The following is a 10,312-nucleotide window of genomic DNA, read 5'->3' as shown; positions in this document are numbered from 1 at the left end:
TATCTGGTATAAAGTGCGTTTACTGCTCTTTGGAGTCAGCCTCGGCTTACAATGTAAATTCTCAGCTTAAGCCTGGGAATTTCATTCCAGGAATATTTGGAGAAACCAGTTCAGTAGGTGGGAAAACAGCTAGCCACGAGTGTGGCATTTTTAGTAACACCTGACTTTGGTTTGTACTTTGTTTATAAAGCTCAAAATGCCTTTTCAGGTACTTCAAGGGGAAATTCTCTGCATCAGAGGCCAGAGAGTCTCTCTTATTGCTGTAAGAGCTGTTTATTGTCCCCTTCTGAAAGAAGAAAGGACTATCATGGTTCTTTAAAAGGCTTTCACTGCCATTTTACAGTTTCACATGGGTTTCCTAGGAAGAAACTTGTCTTATGAGGTTGAATTGACTGGATATGTCTGCCTGCTGCTTTCCTCCCTTGCACACCTAACTACTTTTGCACCTATTGGCTAATTTCAAGTAAGCTTGACAGGCACTGAGTCTCAAACACATCTGTTTTGTGGAGGTGGGTTTGCAGGGGAAGGAAATCTCATTAGTGCCTTGGCTGAGCATCAGAGAATGGTTGTGGTTGGAGGGGACCTCTGGAGGTCATCTGGTCCATTCCCCCCTGCTCAAGCAGGGCCACCCAGAGCTGGTTGCTCAGGACCATGTACAGATGGCTGTTGAAGATCTCCAAGGATGGAGACTCCATCACCTCTTTAAGAAACTTGTACCAGTGCTTGGTCACCCTCACAGTAAAAGAGTGTTTCCTGATGTTCAGAGGAACCTGCTGTGTTTCACTGTGTGCCCATGGTCTCTGGTCCTCACACTGGACACCACTGCAAAGAGCCTGGATCCCTTCTCTTTGCACCATCCCTTCAGGTATTTATATACATTGGTATTTCCTTGCAGCCTTCTGTTCTCCAGGCTGAACAGTCCCAGCTCTCTCAGCCTCTCTTCATAGGAGAGATGTTCCTGTCCCTTCGTCATCTTGGTGTTCCATCAGAAATATGAACTGAGCTGTACTAATGAGTGGTAGAGGATCAAGACAGGAGAAAGATGTCATAACCTCTGAGACTGAGTCCTCAGGAAACAGAGCTTTCTCATTTTCAGCTCTCAAGGAATAGCTTACTTGCTCTATTTTATACGTGGAGTTAGATGTAGGTATGTAGGGTTGGTGTGTAGCAAGGAATTGCTAGAGACTTGTGCAAAGCCTAGCAAAGATAAAGTGATTACTTCTGTGGCACTGTGACAGGAGAGATATGGCTTTAATAGATCAAGCCTATAATCAGGGAGACTGATTCCTCTAATGGGTTTGTGACTGTGAGGTGCAGTAGAGGCTTGGCTAATTCATTGGGATACTAATTGACCAGGCTTCTCAGGGCAATAAAGTGAGCAAACAATTCTAAGAGGTGGGAGGGAAGTTGCATTTCAGAATAAATCTCTTTAATCAGTTTAAATATGCAAATTTGCTTTTGAATACTGCATTTTTGGAGGGTGGTATCTTATTAAGCACATGATAGAGAGTTAAGCAAGTCTTCTGTATTTAAATAGCAGGGCTCCTTAAAATATCAGAGAATACTCAGCCTTGTCTATTGCTGAGAAAAGAACACACATATTAATTACTTGTTTGCTTTTCTATGCAGACTAGAATTGGTAGTGCTGGAATCCATCTGCAGCAATTAGCCACTGTAATTTCTTGTTTTGGCCTTCCTCCTTCCTGAGTCTCCTTATTATAATACATTCCACAAGTACACATATGAGAAAGGAGTTGTCAGGGTAATCTCAAACAAGCTAGTTTGAAATACGTTTTCATCTGAGAACTGACTTATTCTGGCACTTCGTGAGAGTTAAAACTTGTTTGAAGTGGGATAAGGAAGAATATAAGTGATTGTGCCTTAAGAATCGTATTTGAAAGAAGTAAATGGAAACCTTATAAAAGACCAGTTGTGGATGCACATGTGATTCTATGATTCTATAATTTATTTGGGGTATATCCTTCTCTGTTTCCTCCCCCAATGTGAAGGATTTAGACAGAAATAAAACTACCATATAGCTCAGGGTAACTTATGGATGTTTTTGCAGTGTGTTGTTATGATCAAATCATTCTTTTATTTTGTGAAATAATTAGGACATTTCCATTTACTGCTGGGTAAATACAACTTCTTCTTTGTTTGCTTCCGGGTGCTGTCCAGCATGTGTCCAGCATTAAGTCTGAGAAACGTAGTGCTCTTGAAAGTGATTTACTGCTGCATCTGCTGGCTTAGCTGAATCTTGCTGATGCAGTGGTAGGAAGGTTTGCTGTTTTGTGGCAGTCTACAAACTTTTAGTACCTGCAGTGGAGCTGTGTAATCATAGCAGCCAAACTTGCTGAATCCTGTATTTGTTGTCTTTTGTGCTTGAAATCCAAGTTTCTAGTGATTGTTTTAAAAGGGTTAAACTTGAACTATATTCTCACTGTCCATTATACTGGACTTTGTGCTGGGGCTATGGATATTTTCTTGAGCTCACTCTGGTGAACACATTACCTCATTCGTATTACTTCACAGGCTGCTTCTAACAGACAAGGCTCTCAGCTGGCACATCAGCTAGGACGTGGATTGCATCAAACTTCCCTGAAACCCTTCAGAGTTTTCTAAGGAGGTGTTTAATATGTTTGATATGGTTGAGTCATTTGTGACTGATCTTTTCTCCCGTTCTCACAGCATATTGGAAGGAGGAAGATGCCAATTGTCAGAAACATGAGTCGAGCTGTCCGCCAGCTACTACAGAGCCCTGGTTGTGGATGCGGGATTCCAGTCATTCCTGCTCGATGCATTGGAGTCTCGCCCCGCCAGGTGGCCTCCGATGCTAGCTTTCACTCGGTTTCCTTTTCCAACTCCGATCATCCTCGGGTGCTAATCACAGGTCAGCATTCCTGTCGTAACTAGCCGCGCTTCAGCTTCTCCGTCGAGTCGTCACTTCCCTCCTTCCTCTCTGATGAGCAGAATACTGGAAACAAAACTACTCAAAATACTCTGGAATTGTGATGATCTTTCCCTCATGGCAGTAAGATAGGAGTCCTGTCTTAGTAGGAAAGTGAACTGTCCTATTACTTTTATTCCAGAAACCTACTAAAACCAGTTCATTGGATTTTCCTTGAGAAAAAGTATAAAAGCTTTCTGACTCACTGAGAAAAATAGTATTCATTTCTGATGCGGTACATATAATCTTGGATCTCTGTCTTTTGATAGCCTTTTTCCTCTGATCTTTGTCCCTTGTTCGTTGCCTTTTAGGTGGTCTTGGCCAGCTTGGAGTGGGACTTGCTAAGCTTCTGAGGTACGTTGTGATTCTCTGACTTGCTATTAGTGAGGAATTCAAGCTTTAACCATCACTTCTAGAAGCAATTTCTGGAGAGTTGATTATAACAGGATATTCTCTTTTTTGGCCTAGCCAAATAAGGCTGGATTTGAGTGCTCAACAGAGAGACAAAGGCTGTGATTTTATGCAGGTACTACAGGAGAGAAGAAAGTACAAACACCCACTTGAAAAAATGCATAGTCCTTTGCTAACTACCCAGCTGTTGGGCTTTGTGACTGCTGCCTTTTACCTTTCTGAGAATTTCAGTTGAGCAACTTCAGGAATAAGTTGCTCCATATAGTAAAGTACAAAAAACCCCCAAAATTAGGATACAAGATCTTGAAGTTTTTATGATTTGTTGAAACATAAACTGGTGCAGTGAAAAAAGTAAATCTAAAATACATTTCTTTTGGCTCTTTCTGTTCCCCTGCCTCTCATATAGTTACCTTGTTTTTACCATAGTATCTTTTCAGCAATGTAAAATGCTCTGAGAGCTCTCCCTGGTCTATATCATTGTCCATATCCACTCAGCTCTAGAGTATTGCTTGCGCGTAGACAGTGTTTGTTGCAGAGGATTTAGACTGTGACCAGAAGTGAGCAAACTCACTGTATTCAACACCTTGCTGCAGTTTGAATGTTTTCTTCTATTTCTATGGTATATTTAAAAATCATTCAAGTAATGGAAGCCTGAATGTACCCCAGTGCCATCAGACTTGCTCTCTGTGACAGCCTTGTGTTCCTTAAAAAAGCACAAGTTGTATTTTCTTTGCTGATATAAAAGTAGCTGCAGTTGCAGCAAGCCCAGTGGCTTTTTGTTGTCTGTAGAGGAGTGGGTTATCTCTGGGTAAGGTTTTGAGAAAGAAGAGGGCAAGAAGGTCTTTCTTACTAATGTTTTTTCATTTTGTAAAGGTATCTCTGTCCTTATGTGGTCTCTCACTGCTACTAGAAGTAGTTTACTGATTTCCTAAGATGCTATATTAATATTTGAAGGATCAGCAGCTGTTGTTTTTTTAGTGCAATAACTGATTTCATTGTGGAAATTATTGTTCCTTTGATATTGCTCCTGCAAAACAAAATAGCAGAATAGCAAATTACAAATTATCTCAAAGACTCACTGTACCATGTGGGTATTTTTACACAGGAAACGCTTTGGAAAGAACAATGTGATCTTGTCTGACATTAGAAAGCCTGCAGATAATGTTTTTTATAGTGGTAAGTGACTGGGGGAGCATATGGGAAAAATATCTTGACTTTCATGTTGATAGACTAATTACCAAAGTCTAAATGTTAAGTGGATTAAATTGAACAAATTGCTCTTCAAAACTTCTGGATAGTGCTTTCCTGCTTTGAAATCTTGCCAAGACATTTATTTCCTTTGCCTATTATTCCCTTTTTCTAAATATTTTTGTTCGCATATTTCCACTGCTGCTTTGCCACTTTGTTGACCAGAATAACTACTTGAGTCAAGATGAGCTTGGCTGTTTGCTCCTGCTGTAAAACGAGATGCACCTATTCTTTGGTAGGGAACAAGTTGGAAGTTAAATCTGTGCTTTCTTTTTCCATGCTCAGGCACTTTTTAATGGTAAGATGGAGGTAGAATAGGAGTTTTTAGATCCTTTTATTTTCATTAGGAACTTGCCTAAGTTTTTCTTCATCATTACTGCTTAATGATGTATTTAGGTATTTGAACAGTGTTCACTAAATATTCTCTGCTTTCATGCTGTTGAGTGGATAAAACAGGAGTTCTTGCGTCATCAGTCTGTTGTTGAGGTAAAGGTAGCAGTTTCCCTTCATTTGTCCTCCTTATTTGCTAATTTATTGACCACTGCTCTTAGGTGTTTATTCTGCTGCATAGTCAAATCCTGAATATAGGTATGGTCCAGAAGCAGCCATGTGAGTTTAATGTAGAACTTTTCTTTATATCCGTTCTTCTTTTGTACTCAATTTCCTACTGGTTCCATTTCTTCTAGGTCCTTTTATCTACGCAGATATCTTGGACTACAAGAATTTGCGTGAGATAGTGGTGAATAATCGGATAACTTGGCTGTTCCACTATAGTGCTTTGCTCAGTGCTGTTGGAGAAGCAAACGTTCCCTTGGCCAGAGCCGTAAACATTACCGGTATGTGACAAGGGTTTCAAGTTCATGACTCCTACAGAGGCTTGATAAGGTCTAGTGGGTGTTCTGATAAATCCTTTTGTTTGTCCCAGGTTTACACAATGTTCTGGATATTGCAGCTGAGCATAGTTTGCGACTCTTTGTTCCAAGCACTATTGGAGCCTTTGGACCCACCTCTCCTCGAAATCCAACTCCTGATCTCTGCATCCAGAGACCAAGGACAATCTATGGAGTCTCCAAGGTTCACGCTGAGCTCATGGGAGAAGTAGGAATTTTTCATTTTATTTATTTCTTGAAAATTTTGGGATAACTTAATTGCTTTTGTTAGATTCTTCACTGCAGTGTTCTTTTCCCCATTCTTTCCTTCCTTTAGGCTTCAGTACTTAATAGTAGTCTGAGGCAGCTCTTAAGGACAAGTATATTTTGAGTTTTGTTAGAAAAAGTACGAAGAATTGGAAACTGACGAAGATCTAACTTTCAGTGTAATTTCTTCCCCTGGTTCTTTTGACTTTGGCCTAATCTGCCAATATGAATGACATTGCAGAAATGACAGTGTACAAAGCCTTGCCAAAGCATCCTGGGAAATAATGACTTTTGGTCCTCCCTTTTCCATACAAGAAGAGTCTAAAGTCCAAGCCATGAGAGTCTCTACATGCACAACATCTCTTTTGGCTTTGTAGTTTATTGTAAAGATAATATTAAAACTGATATTGTTATATACTGTTTCCTCATACTTTAAATTTATGAAGAATAATGGCAGGCCTAAAGACTGTATTAACCTGAAAAGGCTCACAAACTTAGGTGTTTTCTGTTTCTGAGCACTAGATCTAGACCCTGTATTAAGCCAATCCATACAAAGAATCCATGTCAAGAATCCATATCTATTGATGTGGATGCAAATCAGAAAAGAGCAAGTAGGGACATCAGCTGCCTTATAGGGAATTAAGACTGTTCACCAGTCCTTTTCCTTTTGTTCCTGTCATCGGATGGCTACAGCACAAAGGTTCATCCTGTGGCAGATTTTTCCTGTGAAATCAATGAGTTGTGAGGCCTTAGTCTTGATGCATAAAGCTGTGCTTCTCTCCTCCTTCCATAGTACTATCATTACCGGTATGGCCTAGACTTCCGCTGTCTGAGGTATCCAGGAATTATATCTGCTGACTCTCAGCCTGGTGGGGGAACAACTGGTAAGTGTGCAGTTCTCAGTATTGCAGGCAAAAATATTGAAACCAAGCCAACATACTTTAATTTATAAAGTTTTTGTAGAAATTTAATCCGTGGCAATATGAAGCATCACTGTAGAGATGCTGTTTCAACAGTGTTACAGAACTTCTGTCCACTCCAGCCTAAGGCATAATGTCTTTGCCTTTAAACAGTATCTGACAGATTTCAGATTATTTGCACTCATTGAGATGATTTGCTTTAAAATTGTTTTAAACTCTTGCATCTTGCTGCAGTGTGCAAATACTGGAATAACATTGGGATAGTCTGGAATTACTTACTTGTTAAATGTCAATAATGCATAGTCCTGTGGCTAGATTTTATATGGAAGACATTGAGGGCGGTCTGAGGATTGTTCACGAAGTGAACAACAGATTGAGGCAGATGAGTACACACCCCCATTGTTCTTTTCTGCAGATTATGCTGTCCAGATTTTCCATGATGCCATAAAGACAGGCAAATTTCAATGCTACCTAAAGCCAGACACTCGTCTCCCTATGATGTATATTGATGACTGTCTGAAGGCGACTCTAGAAGTCATGGAGGCCCCTGCAGAGGCACTGAGCATGAGGACGTACAACATCAGTGCCATGAGCTTCACTCCTGAAGAGCTGGTGCAAGAGGTGCAGAAGCATGTTCCTGAGCTCCAAGTGATCTACAAAGTAGATGAAATCAGGCAGGCCATAGGTTAGTACTGGCTTCTCTGGCAGTGGGTAAGAAAAAAACATTAGATTGCTATAGGTAAAGGGTAAAAGAAAATTTATTTTCTTTGTATGTGCTTGCAAATTGCTCCTGTACAATTCAAGTGTTATGAATTGAAATTCAGCTCTAGTAATTCAAGTGGCCAGTGATGATATACCTTAAAGTTTAAAGAAGTTCTTCTTAAACCTCATGCTCCTTGTTTCTTCTCTCTTTTCACCGCAGCTGACAGCTGGCCGATGAACTTTGATGACATGAATGCCCGGAGGGATTGGGGCTGGAAACATGACTATGATCTCCCTGAGCTGGTGACTACAATGTTTAGCTTCCTTGGGTCTGACTCCAGGATTGCTCAAGTTAACTGAAATACTTTGTAAGATGTTTCCAGATTTCCAAAGAGGACCAGGAAGAAATGGCTAAGTTAGTTTATATTTTTCTGAGTCTGAGAGCATGTCAGTTATTAGCTTTCATAGGTAGCAATAGAGTTGGGCAGAAACATGCTGTTGCTGGAATCTACTAGTAGATAAACAACATCGTTTGGTGCTGTCTGCAAGCACAGCACCGATGACAAACACAGATTTCTTGAACTTTCATACTTAAGCAGCTATCAAAAAAGGGAAAAAAAGCACTTACTGCTGGCTGATGACTCTTCAACCATTACTGCTGCCTGCCTCTTCTTTGGCAAACAACTTGGGCCAGTAATGTCAAACCTGGTATTTCAGGCATATCCCACCAAGTTAACAATAGGTTTCTCATTTTTCCTGATGGAGGATGTTAGATTGTAGTAAGATACCATCCTTTCTACTCTTTGCTTACAAAAGAGAGATCAGAAGAGCTACTTCATGTTTTTAAATTGCAGGGGTTGTTGCAATTTTAGCTTGAAATCAAACTTTGGTCATAGTTACTTTATATATATATGTGTATATATATAGCTGTAAACATTTTTCTATAGGGCATACAAGGTAACATTATTCTTATAATGCTTAAGAATGTGAAGGGGAATAGGACTTGAATTCTCATGACGCTTTAAAACCCCAGGGATTACGAGCTAAGCTTTGTCCTACTCTGAAAGTGCTGCTGCCTCCAGTTTACCCTTGGAGGTAGATCTGAAATCTGAGGAGTCGTTATGTTGCTATGTGTATGTGAATCTGGGGTGTATTTCAAGCAGGCAATGCTTATGTATGGATTTATTACTAATTGGCAACACTTTTGGTTATCCCAGTTGTTTGCTGTGCTAGCATGCTGACATACTGCCTGGAGCAAGTTTTCAGGATGGGCTGATGATGGAACCTTATGGTAGAGTCCCATCAGCCATTGTAAACTGTGTTCACTACGTTTTCCTTGTGTACTGTAAGTGTATTTGTAGATGCTATTTATGTCTAACTGTCATATGCTTTTATTCTTTAGAGAGGGATCCAGAAGCTGAAACCATGTTCTAGCTATAGTTAAGGGCTGTTCTGCTCATTGAGTTTCATGCACAACAGATTCTGGGATTAGCAAGGGGGTCTTAGTAGATGCATGCGAAGAAGATATGTCGATTCAAAAGCTACTTAGGAGACACTGAGAAACGACAAACTGGAGAGACGGAAAAGCAATTTAGGTAAAATATCCTTTTCCATGGATGTGAATCTGAGCCATCAGCTACTATAGCTATGGCATGACTTGAGAGACAGCTTTTGGGAACTTTTTGATTTTGTTTCTTTCAAGGAAAAAATACCTTTCATTTTCGAAATGATGACTGGAAATTCCCTATATGAAGCTCTCCATCTTTTTTTGCCTTGTATACTCCAATAGTGTGTGTAGGTAAACATGTTAAAGTCTTTTTTCTACCTACAACTTGTTTGCTGTGTTTTTTGTGACAATGCTTTGGTAGTTGAGTCTTAGTCTCTCTGTAACCCTGTGGTGTTTTTCAGTAAGTGGATAAGTGACATGACCAGATTTCTGTCTCTCTGTGAAGGAGTCTGAATGCTGCAGGGAATATGTTTTCTCATGAAAGCAACCTTCAAATGAAGATCTGTGGTGAAACCCAGTTATTTTGAGCGTTTGTTAAACTTATTTCTCTCAGGTTTGTTACGTATTTTACTGTTTCGGCTGCTGGCAAAGTATGCGTTTACCAGGTCCTTAAGCTCAAAACCCCCTAAGGTTTTGGCCTGTTATTGAAACATTTTCATATTGTTTACATTTCCAAAATGATAAGTTTTTAAACTTTGGCCGCTGTTGCAACTATCACATTGTTCAAGTGTAGTATTTGGCTCAATGGGCCAGCAAAGTTGTGGCCCTCCATTTGTAACCTACCAGGAAAGACTGGCTCAGGTTTTGTTGTCTGCCCTGTCAAATCTCTCCTAGTGAACTTTACACTGAGCTGTCAGGTGGAGGGCTTTAATATGAGCCCAACTGTCTTGTCCATTCCAGCCTCAGTTCAGACCCTGAGGGCTCCTCAGTGCCTCCATTCCACAAGATGTGTAAAATAGCCATGGATGGATCTCACTCTATTTCCTTACCTCACTTAGCTGGTTTAGGAGCCGCCATTTAAGAAACTTATATTTTGCAAATCTGAGATAAACCATATTACAATAGAGAGTTGTTTGGAGGTAACAGTGCAGTGTTAATCAGGACTGTGATTAGATGTGTCTAGATAGGTCTGGAAGGGCTGATTCCTCTTTGAAATCCTGACCTTCCCCATTAACTTCTGTTATAACAGAGTCTTGGGCAACATGGTCTAGTGTGAGGTGTCCCTGCCCATGGCAGGGGGTTGGAACTAGGTGATCTTAAGGTCCTTTCCAACCTTAACTATTTATGATTCTATGTTACAGTATCTTCTGTATTACACCAATTTGATGTGGTACGAAATGTCTTTGCTACCAGTTTGAAGTTTGACTTCTGGGCAGAGACTTTTCTCATGACATTTGAGCATTATAGCTGTTTAAATTACCTATTCAGGAAAAGAAAAGTT

At 40.2% G+C, this 10,312-nt stretch overlaps 1 protein-coding gene across 1 annotated transcript; it reads left to right on the top strand.

The window, feature by feature from the left end:
* Positions 1–2,706: 2,706 nt before the first annotated feature.
* LOC308219920 (L-threonine 3-dehydrogenase, mitochondrial) lies at positions 2,707–7,724 on the top strand (the record flags this gene model as incomplete). Its single annotated transcript, XM_080615527.1, has 8 exons — positions 2,707–2,890; positions 3,259–3,301; positions 4,464–4,534; positions 5,293–5,442; positions 5,532–5,704; positions 6,536–6,626; positions 7,078–7,347; positions 7,585–7,724. The coding sequence occupies 8 exons, from the start codon at positions 2,707–2,709 to the stop codon at positions 7,722–7,724; spliced, it is 1,122 nt and encodes a 373-aa protein (XP_080471653.1).
* Positions 7,725–10,312: the final 2,588 nt, after the last annotated feature.

The sequence above is a fragment of the Psittacula echo genome (genome assembly GCF_963264785.1).
Source record: "Psittacula echo genome assembly, chromosome: 4".
Lineage (NCBI taxonomy): Eukaryota > Metazoa > Chordata > Aves > Psittaciformes > Psittacidae > Psittacula > Psittacula echo.
The sequence above is the reverse complement of the archived record's forward strand: the minus strand, read 5'-3'. Positions and strand labels throughout refer to the sequence as shown.